Below are 14,568 nucleotides of genomic sequence, written 5' to 3' on the forward strand. Positions count from 1 at the left end.
GTACATTCCTCTCCTCCATTACCGTACATTCCTCTCCTCCATTACCGTACATTCCTCTCCTCCATTACCGTACATTCCTCTCCTCCATTACCGTACATTCCTCTCCTCCATTACCGTTCATTCCCTCATTGCCGGCACCACCTCAGGCCATGCAGGATCATGGAGGTCTGCCTCTGAAGCTTGTGTCGTCGCAAGTTCTGTTGTAGCTGCACCTCGCGCGTCACTAATTTTTGTACCGCGATTTTTTTGTCATTTTTTGCGATCAATCAAACAGTTATTTCTTATATTTGTTGCGTTAAATGTGTATTAATTTTTGAGTAATGTTTTGGCTTTCAATTTTACTAGCACTTTCATTTAGAGAAGAAGTCTGTTCACCTGATCATCCGACACTCGTCACTTTCATTCCGTCGACTTCGCACTTTACTGTTGGTGATTCTTTTGTGAATAGTTTATTGTGACATGTAAATTTGTATGTGATATTTGTGAATTATAATTTTGTTAGGAATAACCAGGGTTACGCATTATATTGCCACAACTTGTCAAGTTAATATTTTTGTTTACAGAATCATATTACTTCATTGCCATGAACAATAGATTCAGTGCGTGGCATCTGCTCGGTATACTTTGGGTTCATTATTTTGTTCTTTCACAAATTCCTCATTTTGTTTCTTTTGTTTCAAGTTGCATCTCAATCATCCACCAGTGCCTTCGTTACCAATAAAAGTGTCGGTAATACCAAAGTTCACTTCCCTGCACAGTGAAAGTTGGTTGTCTGGTGTAAGGAATTTTTCAATTCGCCACATAATAGTTAAAGTAAAGATTTATAATCAGAGGATCATTTTATCATTTATTGAAAGAGATTTAAGTTTGGATCTCCTTGGGTCTTCTTCATCCACGGGAAGCAATGGAAGTTCACTCATGGTAAGTAAATTCTTCATCCAAGGAGTAAGTTAAGTCAGACCAGGCTCGGTAATTTTGGTCAACTGGACATCAGAATTTGGAATCTTCAGACTAAATAGATCCAGGTAAGGGTCGGGATCGGCAACAGGCGTCACAGGAGCGGCGAAGTTCATACTGTTGACGAAATTAAAGATTATGACATGGGTAGATCTGGCGAGATAAAGCTTGATAAATGCAATTATTAGGGCAGTATATAACAATTTTAAATCTCATAAGAGTCATGGCACACACCTAAATCTATTCGGAGTTCAGTGTGTAACCGTTGTCACAACTGCTTGGCTAAAGAAATGAAACCCTAACAAAAGAGGAGTGTAAAGTAGGAGGAAGGCTCACCAGAAAGAACAGGCAGGATAGTAGGAGGTTCAAATGCTCGGGAAAAAGTTAGAGGAGGACTGAAACCCTAAACCTCCATCTACCTATACTAGACCCTAAGCAAATGACCAAAGTTAATTTATATCCACCTTAAACGTCCCAAATGGAGGTTATTCCCAAACGTAAATTATGGTGAGCCTAAGATAAATCCTACATAGTTAATACACGAGTAATAAATAGTTAAATAAATCCTGCTAGGAACCACATTCACACAAAATTATATGACAGTAGAATAAGTCTCAGCAAGAATTAGGAGCCAGTGGTCGCTGAAGATGTGTAGTCCAAGAGTCAGGTCGCAGGTAAGGGTACGCACACAGTGAGAGCAGGTTTGCCCGCGCGGGCAACCTGCTGCAACCTGCCACAAGAATGAACATAGGATAATAATGTAAGTGTTCACAGTGAAAACCTGTACGAATAGGCTTCTGTATTCTATGGTTTCAGGCGCCAGCCTGAGCAGGTAACCAGCACGCTGGCAACCTGCTTTCACTGTGTGCGCACCCTAAGATTAGAGATGTTGCTAAGTCGGCTGCCGGTACAAATCTGAGCTAATTTGGAGGTGCGCTACATCGTCACTTGGGCAACAAGTGAAGGCAGCAATGCATCCGAAAGTGGTAATTTCTTACACAGGCTGACGCTGACGTAAGAGCGTTCGGAAGCCACCGTCGCGCTTACACTGCAGTATATTCGCGTTTTTACTTGAATTGATACCAGTAAAATAGTTTATTTATTATACGATGGTGTAACATCTTGGAAACTTTAGGAATGAAATTTATTCCAGACCAAACTCTAGTGTCTCTAGATGGTCATTTCTCTCAATGTTCTTACTCAAATGTCAAACATCGTACAGTACAAATTATTAACAATAACTTGTTTGAACTAACTCTTCTCAACGATATCGCATCTTTGTTAATTTAATTTTAATTTTATTTAAAAATTCTTCCCTATTTATTTCCTGCTTATTTCATAGAAGCTCTGGTCACCGTCAACGCCATTTGCGTCTCCTCTTCTCTCAACTCGAGGTTTCCAATAAAAACTTTGTATTACAAGATAAAAATAAATTTGTCATCTTCGAATAACAAAATTTCCCGAGACTATGGCGACTCTGGGACTCGCCTCCAAAGCTTGCGACGAGGCGTGAATGAAACGCGTGTGGGTAATTCAATCACATTTTTATTGGTATAATCAATTCCATACAAAAGAAAACGCATTAAAATTAATCCCACACAATACAAACTGTCTAGTTAATGACATTTGTAAGAATGTCGTCTTGAGTTCACTCACAATACGCGCAGTCTTGACTTTAATGCAAGTCTCGTAGAATGTAACTTGTGGCGAGAAACGCTCTTATAACTACTGGAATAAAAACATAACGCTAATAAATGAATGTTACAAGACGTGAGCAACAAGAGGCTCACTCCGCTCTTATAACTACTGGAATAAAAACATAACGCTAATAAATGAATGTTACAAGACGTGAGCAACAAGAGGCTCACTCCGCTCTTATAACTACTGGAATAAAAACATAACGCTAATAAATGAATGTTACAAGACATCAAGATAGCAATCCGAATCAGTAAATCAAGATCAAATAATGATAAGTATTACAAGTGAATCGATACATTTTATAACAAAGGGAACATTGAATTCGTAATGAACGTTATAAATACAAAAAGAAGTATACATGTATTTCATGTCAAAAGAATTTTTAGAAATGCTTAAAAGTTGGTCTAGTTTCTCAATGCACTTATAGCTTCGTTTCGCTCCAAATAACACTCTCATCAGCATTAAACACATTAAGGATAGTATGAAGATGAGACACATTGAAATCCTCGCTGATCTTAATATCACTAGGGACATCATTTACGCTACGGAGCGAACATGCAGAAGTTGTGAGCCAGCCTCGCGCTCCCTGAAAATCTTCAACTTGTTCACATGGTAAGTTGGTTCAGAATCATTAACTCTAATGACATAATCAGCCTTATAAATCCGTCTTATTTTACGTACAGCCAACATTATACTGGCGCTAGTAGGAAGCGATAACAAAATAATTTCCATAACCTTAAACTTTGTAGTACAGGCACTTCAATCAATGGTAACTAGGACTACATGCAAATTTCAAACACGAGGAAGATGAAATTCGGAAAAGACGAATGTTATATTAACAACCAGACCCCGAAAAATGTGCCATATATATTACTCTATCCTTTATTTCTGAACGCCCAAGTGTCCAGCGGTAATGACGTCATGTGCTAATTCCATTACTTTCTTCCTCATTTCTGAAGGCAACACGAACTGTTTAAAAATATTCAACATAGACTTCTTATCCATGCTTATTTAATCAATACATTGTTCTCTATAGTGAAAATTTTAGCAAGTTTGTTGAGTCAGCATCTATAAGTTTGAAATACTTATACAATTTTTGGATTGTCGCAGCAAAGCATAATCTTGAGTACTTATTGTCGTTAAATCGAAAAAGATTATTTACAATACAGGGTGGTGAAGTTCCCGCATCAGATTCAAAATGTTTCTAACTCGAAATTTTAACTGACCATGGATTCTCAAGTATACGGATGGACCATGGATTCGACCAGTATAGTTGGTCGTACAAGCACATGCGGCACCAGCAATATTTCCATTAAAAACTTCAAATAATAGTTCAGAAATGCATCAGCATCTGTTATCCCTTGTAAAAGATACAGTCCGGATTGACACGAGGTTTAGGAGGACTTATTGCACGGTTATGTGCTAATTAAGACATAGATTCTTGCCAGTCATTTGATTTGCTGGCACAAGTGACTTCCTGACAAGCACAGTGGTATAGCATTCGTATATCTCAAAATTTTTACTTCATTCCACTTACAAAAATCAAAAGTTACGGGAAACGATTGATCCACCTTAGTTTTCCAATATCATTTTAGCAAAGAAATTCGCACTTGAATCAAATCTACCCGCAGCAAATCTAGATCAACAGAACTAAGTAAGCTATAGGCCCATGGTTTATTCCATCGCAAACAAATATTAGGCTTGCTTTGATCTGCAGGCAAATGAGAGGGACTGACAAGAGCATGGCTAGTTTTAATGCTACAGTTATGAGAACTGTGATCTTATTTCCACACTGAAAGAAAGTAGGTTCTTTGTCCGGCGCAAAGTTTGAAGAAAATTACACTTTGTTCCTAACTTCCGCTCTATATAACATGTAAGGCCTGGCAGTTGTCAGCCAGTTTCGCAACTTTATCTAACGGCATGTAATAAATATCCTTCTATCTCATATATTACGAAAGATTTATAACTCCATAATTAGCTAATTGTTGTTTGCGATTCAACTCCACAAGGTATTCGAAAGATTTTCCCAGCTAGATCACAATTATTTTCATTGCGTACGGGCGAAAAAATTCCTATGCCTGCGTCGAAGAGTGAAATTTCCTCTGATAATCGCACACCGTAAACCTAACTGCAACAATCAGTTTCAAATTAACACTCTCGGATATTCCGCTAAACGTAATCTAATTCATAAAGGAACATACCCTGCAGTTGGCAGATCCAATCTGAGGTGCTGACATGGCAAGGAATGAGACCAGCAGTTAGTATCTCGTATTTACTCTCTCTCTCTGCCTCTATTTCCTCACTTATTATCAATTCATCTTGTCGATTGAGAACATATTTACTTTACTTTTGCCTTGACCGCCATCATTCACCATATCGTCACCATCATTCAGATGTGACGACATTAAGACGTGAGGAACAAGCGAGGAGAGTGCGCCGCTCTGCCCTGCAACAATAGAACAATTATGCTCGTAAATTAAATACGTTCAACAAATATCAAATGTGGCATGTATCCTGCGTGGCATGTGGCATGTATCCTGCGTGGCATGTGTCATGTATCCTGCGTGGCATGTGGCATGTATCCTGCGTGGCATGTGGCATGTATCCTGTGTGGCAAGTGGCATGTATCCTGCGTGGCATGTGACATGTATCCTGCATGGCATTGCAGCAGCCGTCATCTTGTGTGGCGCTATCATTGGTATGGCGACCAATGAACGAGCGCCATCATCTTATCATTAATATATAAGAGATAAGATGATTGTCATTAATATATTAATTCAATGTGATTCATTGGATTATATAGAATTAACATATATGATTAATTATAAAATAGGATTCGAATTATGTATAAGTTTGTATATTAGTTGATATACAATATACATATAATATATTTTTAATAATGTAATATATATTTGATTTGAAAAATACGTACATACTTAAATACTTCAAAAATAAATACTTAAATACTTATGTATACTTACAAAAATACCTAAATTATATATATAATTGAAAACAATATAGTATTAAGTAATATGATTGAAAATAAAGAAGACATACCATCATTCTGGTATAAAAGCGAATTTTAATGATAGTCGTGATGATGGCGCTGTGATCATTGATTGGCCGCCATCTGAGTGGGCGGTCCTTCAAGATTGGCCATCAGTTTGTTTCATTTGCGGCGGCCATCATTTGAAATTACACTTCACTACAATCATTGTAGTCAATAAGAAAGAACATCATTTAGTGACATAGGAATATTGACCAAAAATCAGTGAACGCCGTCCACTCACGTTGACTGCAGGCATTCGTCTCTCGTGAACTGCCGCAGCTGCGGCAGCTCTACAGCGCGTAGCCTGCAGGCCGGCAGACCCAGCCTGTGGAACCTGGGCACACAAACTGCAGTGTCATTTCTACAGACACACAAACTGCAGTGTCACTTCTACAGACACAAAAACTGCAGTGTCACTTCTACAGACGCACAAACAGCAGTGTCACTTCTACAGACGCACAAACAGCAGTGTCACTTCTACAGACGCACAAACAGCAGTGTCACTTCTACAGACACACAAACTGCAGTGTCATTCCCCCAGACACAAACTGCAGTGTCATTTCTACAGACACACAAACTACATTCTACAGACACACAAACTGCAGTGTCATTTCTACAGACACACAAACTGCAGTGTCATTTCTACAGACACACAAACTGCAGAGCCATTCCCCCACACACAAACTGCAGTGTCGTTCCCCCAGACACAAACTGCAGTGTCATTACCCCACACACAAACTGCAGTGTCGTTCCCCCAGACACACAAACTGCAATGTCATTCCCCCAGACACAAACTGCATTTTCATTCCCCCAATAACAAAATGCAGTGTCATTCCCCTGGACACACAAACTGCGGTATCATTCCCACACGCACAAACTACAGTGTCATTCCCTCAGTTGCACATCTTAAAACTATGTATAATTTATACGATGTATAACTAATTGATGTATGACTATGCGATGTATAACCATACGATGTATAACTACACGATGCACAGCTAATATTTCGATATATATCTATACGATGTATAACATACGATGTAAACTATACGGTGTATGACTATACGATGTATGACTATACGATGTATAACTACACGATGCACAGCTAATATTTCGATATATATCTATACGATGTATAACATACGATGTATAACTATACGGTGTATGACTATACGATGTATGACTATACGATGTATAACTATACCATGTATAATTATACGATGTATGACTATTCGATGTAAAACTATTCGATATATCTATACGATGTATAACATACGATGTATAACTATACGGTGTATGACTATACGATGTATGACTATACGATGTATAACTATACCATGTATAATTATACGATGTATGACTATTCGATGTAAAACTATTCGATGTATAACTATTCGATGTATAACTATACGATGTAACTATACGATACAGACGTATAGTTATACGATGTATATCTATGCGATAAATAGCGATGTATAACCACACGATGTATAACTATACGATGTATAACAAATGGAACTCTATTGCCCTCCGCGGGGGTCGGGGGCTACGCACCTCTTGCCAGGGGGGGCGAGGGAGATGATGGTGCGGGCCACGGCCCTCCAGGACCCCTCAGTCGTCCCCTCCACGTACAGCGATGGCGGAGGGGAGGGGGGCAGCGGCCACGTGGGGGAGGCGGGGCCAGGGGGCGGGAGGGGGCGCGTGTACACCGCTGCGCAGGTCAAATAAGATAACAATGAGGATAAGATTATCATTATTATTATTATTTTATTAATAGTACATTACTGTATACACTATTTATAACCATATATATAATACCCACGTAATAGATTATAGCCGCCATGATTGGCTCCTTGATTAGTGTTAATAAGTTAGTTAATTAATTAATGTTTTGATATTTATAGTACTACGTAAATATATATACGGAAAGCGTCTCCCTCATAAACTTTTTTATTTATGAACAGATCATTTTGAAACTTGGTACAAATATGTAAAACAGAAATATAAGACCTTTTTGTTCGCGTAATTTTTTTATAAAAATGAAAAAAGTGAAATTCATAGAAAAATCTATTTCAAAATCTATCTCCTAATCCAATTAACGTGCTACAACATCGAGATACATATCACTCGATTCGCAAAAACCGATTCGCAAAATCTAGCGATTCACCAATTGATTTTTTCCAAATTCATATATGTTTGGGTGTGTGGATGTTGCTCGATTTTCGCCTCCACCTTTTTTGCAAAATATAATTCAAACTATAAAGAAATAAAAAATCAATTGGCGAATCGCTAGATCTTGATTTTACAAATTGAAAAAAACACATAATGTGTAATTATTTTAATTTGTGATTATTCTGGCGAATAATCACCAAACATTACAATAAATAACGACTATACAATATATAACTGTACGGCGCCCACGGGCCCAGGAGCGCCGCCTCCCGTGCTGGGCAAGACTCACTGAGCTCCTCGTATGTCCCCCCGAGGACGCTGAGGTCCAGGGGCGCCGCCATGTGGATGTAGAGGTCAGCGCCGGTGTCCACGCATGAGGCGAGGGCGGCGACCCCAGCGCAGGTGCCCACGCAGCCGATGAACCCCCCCAGCCTCACCCTGTCCCCCAGGAGGGTAATGGTGAGGCATGAATATAATGCCTTCAGTTCAGAAGGATGAATAATAAGTAATGGTGCGGCATGAATGTAATGCCTTCAGTTCAGAGGGATGAATAATAAGTAATGGTGCGGCATGAATATAATGCCTACAGTTCAGAGGGATGAATAATAAGTAATGGTGCGGCATGAAGGGATGAATAATAAGTAATGGTGCGGCATGAATATAATGCCTACAGTTCAGAGGGATGAATAATAAGTAATGGTGCGGCATGAATATAATGCCTTCAGTTCAGAGGGATGAATAATAAGTAATGGTGCGGCATGAATATAATGCCTTCAGTTCAGAGGGATGAATAATGGGTAATGCTGCGGCATAAATATAATGCCCTCAGTTCAGAGGGATGAATAATGGGTATTGCAGGTTCTTACCTGCACCTGCAAGTTCCTGCAGCACCTGCTGGTTCTCACCTGCCCCTGGAAGTTCTTACCTGCACCTGCAGGTTCTTACCTGCACCTGCAGGTTCTTACCTGCACCTGCAGGTTCTTACCTGCACCTGCAGGTTCTTACCTGCACCTGCAGGTTCTTACCTGCACCTGCAGGTTCTTACCTGCACCTGCAGATTCTTACCTGCACCTGCTGGTTCTCACCTGCACCTGGAAGTTCTTACCTGCACCTGCAGGTTCTTACCCGCTGTGGCGCAGCGGCAGGAGGAGGTCGTCATGGGGCTCGTAGTCGTCAGGGCATTCCAGACAAAGCCAGACCTCCACGCCCTTCGACCCTGCCGCCGCCACGAGCGCCCCCCACGGTGCCCCCCTAAGGGCCTCGGCCTTCATGTGTACCCACAGCTTCCTAGGCGCGCCATATTGCAGCATCTCGACAACTGCGGCCACATGGCGACCTGCGGGCAACCATAACGTGATCACCAAAGCCAAAAAAGGCATAAACTCCTCCTGAAATTCGGCCATAATACTGAAACAGCTAAGCTCGGACTATCGTAAAGCTTGAGTTTTTAGCGGCAAAAATCCTGTATCAGCCATGTGCGTATATTCCGTCGAAAAAACAATCATTGATATTTTCTGTTCAACCAACGAAGAAGCTGAATCAAAACTATTTCTGGACTGCATCATTAGTTATTATTGCACGTCAATTGAACATGCATGCATGAAAAGAGGCACTTTGTCAGCGCACCTTCTTGCCGTATGGAAGCACAATTAAGTGAGGGCCTCAACATCATCTTCAATCAGACTGACTGGGAACCAAGTTGTCGTACAAAATATTCATATGACTTCCAGAGTGCACCCCCAGCGATAGTTTCTTTCAATAGTCAAACGTGTTTAAGTTCCTCAAAATTGCACGATTCATGAAAGATTGTCATCAGAAACCATCTACATGAATGCCTCGTAAAATTATCGCTCCATCAGATCGAAAACATTTAAAATTTCTAATTTTATTCGGTAAACCACGAGGTCCCATCCCCGTTAGAACTTTGCTAGGCTTTCACCCGCGACGATCCACTGATGAAATTGTCGTAGCGTCAGCGGATACCCTGCCACACACAACACGAGTGAACGTCACCCACCGTTACAGACGTTCCATCTCACGTCGGCCACCAGGGCGGCGATCTCCGCCACCATCCCCGCGTGGTCGGGACTGCAGCGGGCAACGCAGTCTCTCACATTGTCGGCGCCGATGACGCCGGCGTCCCGCAACGCCTTCTTCAGATCTTCCCACCGCTCCTCCAATTTATGGGGGCTGAATCTGCTCAGTGCCGGCACCACGTGCAGCAGCACCTCCAGCAAGCTGGAGGAAGGGAGTTTGGTACACATTTAGGTGTTTCCTAGTGAGCTGTTGCTTCACAATAGGTGTCTGTGATTTTATTGTTTGCTTTACCAAAGTAAATGACAGTTTCATGACTGCTGCTTGATAATAAGTCTCTGTTTACTGCATGTCTCCAGATCCAAAATATGAGAATTTGCTGAGTCCAAACAATTTAAGTCTGCTTAAACATCACGATATATGTCTGCCAAGTCAACACAATATGTCTGCTTATTAAAAACGATTTGAGTCCTCTTAGGCAACACAATATATTTCTGCATAGTACACACAATATCACTGCTTAGTCAACACAATGAGTTCATTTAGCACAAGCATTGCAAACGTCGCCAATCGTGCGTGATGTTCTACTTGCTACTGGACAACGCTTGTATGAAGCATTGTACGTCAAGAGTAAGAATACTAGAAGGGTTAATACGAGGGAAGGAGGGAAGAGGTCAGCACAGGTCAAAAGCTGAGAACTTTACTGAGACGGGCAACGGATTCAAGTTAATTCATGAAAAAATGTTTCGAAACTTGAATCAGTTTAAAAAATGACAAAATGTTGAAATTGCAACGCGCGCGAATGAACACATGAATTGAGAATACGTAGCATGTCTTTGAAAGATAACCACCACGATCAAGCCTGGCTCGGTCCTCACCCAGGCGTCGGCACACGAGAGCGAAAATGTCGCACTCGATGGTGTGATATAATGATGTGTTCTATCGCTGCTATTCGTTGTCGCACTCGCAACGAATAGCTGCGATAGAACACATCAATATATCACATCATCACAAACATCTTCATCCTCGCTGATTGAAAGTCGAAACGTTCCTATCACCACCCAATTTCACAACACGTAATTTCCCTGATGTTCAGCGATGTGTTCAATATTTCATTGTTTCATTACACCATCGAGGCGAGTGATGTTATAAGAAGTCAAAATAATATGCGCTTAAAAATTTATTTTTTAAGACCACACTTCTAAAGAATATGGTGTCTCCGATGTTGGACATGTACAATGAATTTCTAATTTTATTTTCAAATATTTGGAAAAACTTTTCCTCAATTTTTTTTATATATAAAAAATTTAAAATTTCAAATTTATTTATTCTGTCAATTGATTCATGCATTGTCTTCGACTTTACGCAAGTGTGCAAAAATTTCAGATCGATTGGACGGGTAGAAGTGTGTTAAATATAGATTATAAGATTTGTAGCAGACAAAATTATTTTTCCAATTTATTTTCTCACGAAAATTTTTTTTTCAAATTTTAAAAATTATTTATTCTGTAAATTTATTCATGCATTGCCTCTAACTTTACGCTAGTGTGCAAAATTTCAGATCGTTTGGAGAGGTAGAAGTGTGCTAAATATTGACTATAAGATTGTAGCAGACAAAGAAACAAACAAGAAGTGAAGTTAAAGAGAAGTGTTTCAATAATAATAATAAGCGAGGCTTGCCAACGGGGCGTACCGGTATCTGTGATACGCGCAGCTATGAGAACAGACATCTCAGTTGCGCACCCCGAGAAGGGACTAGTACAACTTCCCAGCCGGTAATAAATTGCGCATGGCGGCTTCGAAAGGCGCGGGAGTCAGACACGACATTTGGTTCTTTGCTTCAGAGTTATTTTTACTGGTGTACTTTCAGCTCAAAGCGTAACTTTCACAAACCGATATTTGATTCTGTTGGCTTACTGAGTCATTCCGCATGTCGTGACTGCCAGGATGCTGTTTAGGGAGACGTTGCAGTGGGTTAGGATGCGCCGCACGACGTTGTCTGCAGCGAACATCACTTGCACCGTCTTGTGGGAGAAGGCGTAGCTCTTGCACTCTCCCTTAGACTTAGTCTCTTCCTCCTTCAGTAGAACTGACAGAACAATTTCGGAATTGCATTTCCCTTTTGAATCCAGTATTTTCTGGCACTTTCTCTTCAGTCCAATGAGATCGTCTTCCGAAAACGTGACGCTGTTGTCACGTAGAAACTCCAACGCTTCGGAACTGATGACATCATATAAGTCCTCAACCAATGCGTCAGTTGCGTTGTAGTTTGAATCCACTAATTTCGTCAGGATAAGTTGTTTATATAGACGAATAATGGATGGCGCCACGTCCCCGGGCGTGCGCCACGAGGATATCTCCTCAGGTAAGTGCTTACGCATCTTACAGAAATGAACCAAGTCAATGTGGTTCGTGAATTCACATCTGATATCTTCACTGAGAAACTCGAAGCATCTCGTCACCCCAGTCGGACTGCCGTCGTTTAAGGCCGCTTCATACCGCCGCAAGAATGCTAGTTGATCGACAAGCGTACTGGCCATATTACGGGATCTGTTGAGAAGAGATTATCAAAACGAAACCTACGAAAATATTAGTCAGATAGACTAATAGAATTGTAACTTCACTACAAATAAATCATTCCTCTGAATTTTAACTAATATTGGCTCTTTGCGCAATCAAATTACTTTTGAAATCTATGTATGAAATGAATAAAATATAAAAACTTGAATAATTCAAGTGGAATATTGAAAGTGAAATCCTTTGGACCATGGATTTAAAAAAATCCTATTTCAAAAGCAGGCATTAAAGAAGGCTATACCAAAAGTCCAGAGGGAGAAGTGCTGTAATAAACCAGGCATTAAAGAAGGTCACTAGCTAGCAGTCCAGGGCGGTGATCTCTCTTTATAACTCTAATTCTTATAATTGTCCTGAAGACTTGAGGTGTTAGAAGCATCTTGCAATCTGATCTGTTTTGGAGAAAGTCCAAGGACTAAATGTGACACTCACCTAGATCAGAATAAGGCACCCGGGGCCACCAAGGCTAATGAAATTTCACTAAGTAACCACACAGTTGCTGCAAGTCTCAACTCCTCTATGGAGTAGTGGTCAGTCGACTCATCAAACCGCAAGATGTTCATTTAAATGATCAATATCACTTTGTGATCAATTAGCATCAAAGGCTCCAATACCTCAATTGGGCAGATAAAACGTGCTCATATGCACTGATAGTTTCAAAAGATTTTTGAACCAAACAATTTCAAAATCCTATTTACCAGCGTATCAGACATTGGGGCTTGTGAGGTTATACATACATATGCAGGAGGGGGCACAATAGAGAAGTGCTACATATAAAGTAAGTGTTACTTGGACATAGAGTTACGATGATGAGCTACCTAACAGTTGATGCCTGCCTATTGTATCCTCAATACATGACTGGAACTAATTGAAGGGGAAATAACAAAACAAACTGCACCACAAATGAGTGAACTATTAGTTAACTGGTACGCGTCACCAGGAGGACCGCAGATGGTGGGAATTGTGATGCTCAACTGTGGCGTGTGGTGCGCAGGAGATCCACATGCCGCACGGTAGCATTATTTGGCAGCTGTGGCGAGTGTTACACAGAAGGACCACACGCCACACATTAGAATCACACGCCACTCACATCACCTGCGCTGCGTCTAGCACATCACAACGAGTGTGTTACTCACGTGGTCGACGCTGCAGTTCAAGAGGCGGAGGCCGCGGTTCGATCGTTCCACGCTCTAAAAAGCTACTGTTCTGATACGGTCGTCATTCACTACACAACAAAAGTTAACTTAATGAGCATATACCGCCATGGAAAGTTGCGGTGGTTCTTACCTGCTCACAAATATTTATTCCTCACACCTGAAATGACACAATATATGTTTGACGGTTTGATCACATAGCTGGTGAAAGTGCGAGGAAGTAGACTGAGCATTCAGCCCAATATCAACCTTTAAAGTTTCATCAAACCCCAAAACAACAGCAGTAACTTCAGCAGCAACAGATGAAGCATTAGTAAATCAGTAACATCCGCATCAGCAGTAACAACTGCAAAAAAAGCAACAACAGCGCAAAAAACAGCAGCATCAGCGGTAAAAGTGTTAAGAACAACAGCAACAACAGGTAAAGTAAAAAAAAGCAAAAGCAGAATCAACAACAACATCAACAGCAGTGATAACAGCAACACCAAAAACAGCATCAGCCACATCTGTAACAATAGCAACAATAAGAACAACAACAAGAACAGCAACAGCAGCAATGATACAGCAGATTCAGCAGTAATAGCAGTGATAACAGTAACCGCAAATTAGCAACAACCACAACAGCAGCATCGGCAACAGCAGCTACATTAGCAACAGTAACAACAAAAATAGCAACAAACACAGCAGCATCAGCAAGAGCAGTAACAACAGTAACAGCAAAAACAGTAGCAACATCAGCAGCAGCAACAACAGCAGCAGCAATTGCAGCGGTGACAGCAGCAAGAACAAAAGCAGCATCAGCAACGGCAGTAATAACAGTAACAGTATGATCAGCAACAAGAACATCAACAGCAGCATTGTCAACAGCAGTTCCATCATCAACAGCAACAAAACAGCAGCATCAGCAACAGCAACATAATGCAAAGACCA

At 40.7% G+C, this 14,568-nt stretch overlaps 1 protein-coding gene across 1 annotated transcript; it reads right to left on the reverse strand.

The window, feature by feature from the left end:
* Positions 1 to 5,040: 5,040 nt before the first annotated feature.
* On the reverse strand, positions 5,041 to 13,798 carry LOC125178326. The gene is made up of 8 exons (XM_047881817.1): positions 13,621 to 13,798; positions 11,828 to 12,460; positions 9,894 to 10,114; positions 9,002 to 9,212; positions 8,166 to 8,314; positions 7,259 to 7,415; positions 5,946 to 6,038; positions 5,041 to 5,101 (listed from the first exon to the last, which is right to left on the reverse strand). The coding sequence occupies exons 2-8, from the start codon at positions 12,448 to 12,450 to the stop codon at positions 5,041 to 5,043; spliced, it is 1,515 nt and encodes a 504-aa protein (XP_047737773.1). The 5' UTR covers positions 12,451 to 12,460; positions 13,621 to 13,798.
* Between the last annotated feature and the right edge of the window lie 770 nt (positions 13,799 to 14,568).

Source organism: Hyalella azteca, unplaced genomic scaffold (assembly GCF_000764305.2).
Source record: "Hyalella azteca isolate HAZT.00-mixed unplaced genomic scaffold, Hazt_2.0.2 contig8873, whole genome shotgun sequence".
NCBI classification, from domain to species: Eukaryota; Metazoa; Arthropoda; class Malacostraca; order Amphipoda; family Hyalellidae; genus Hyalella; species Hyalella azteca.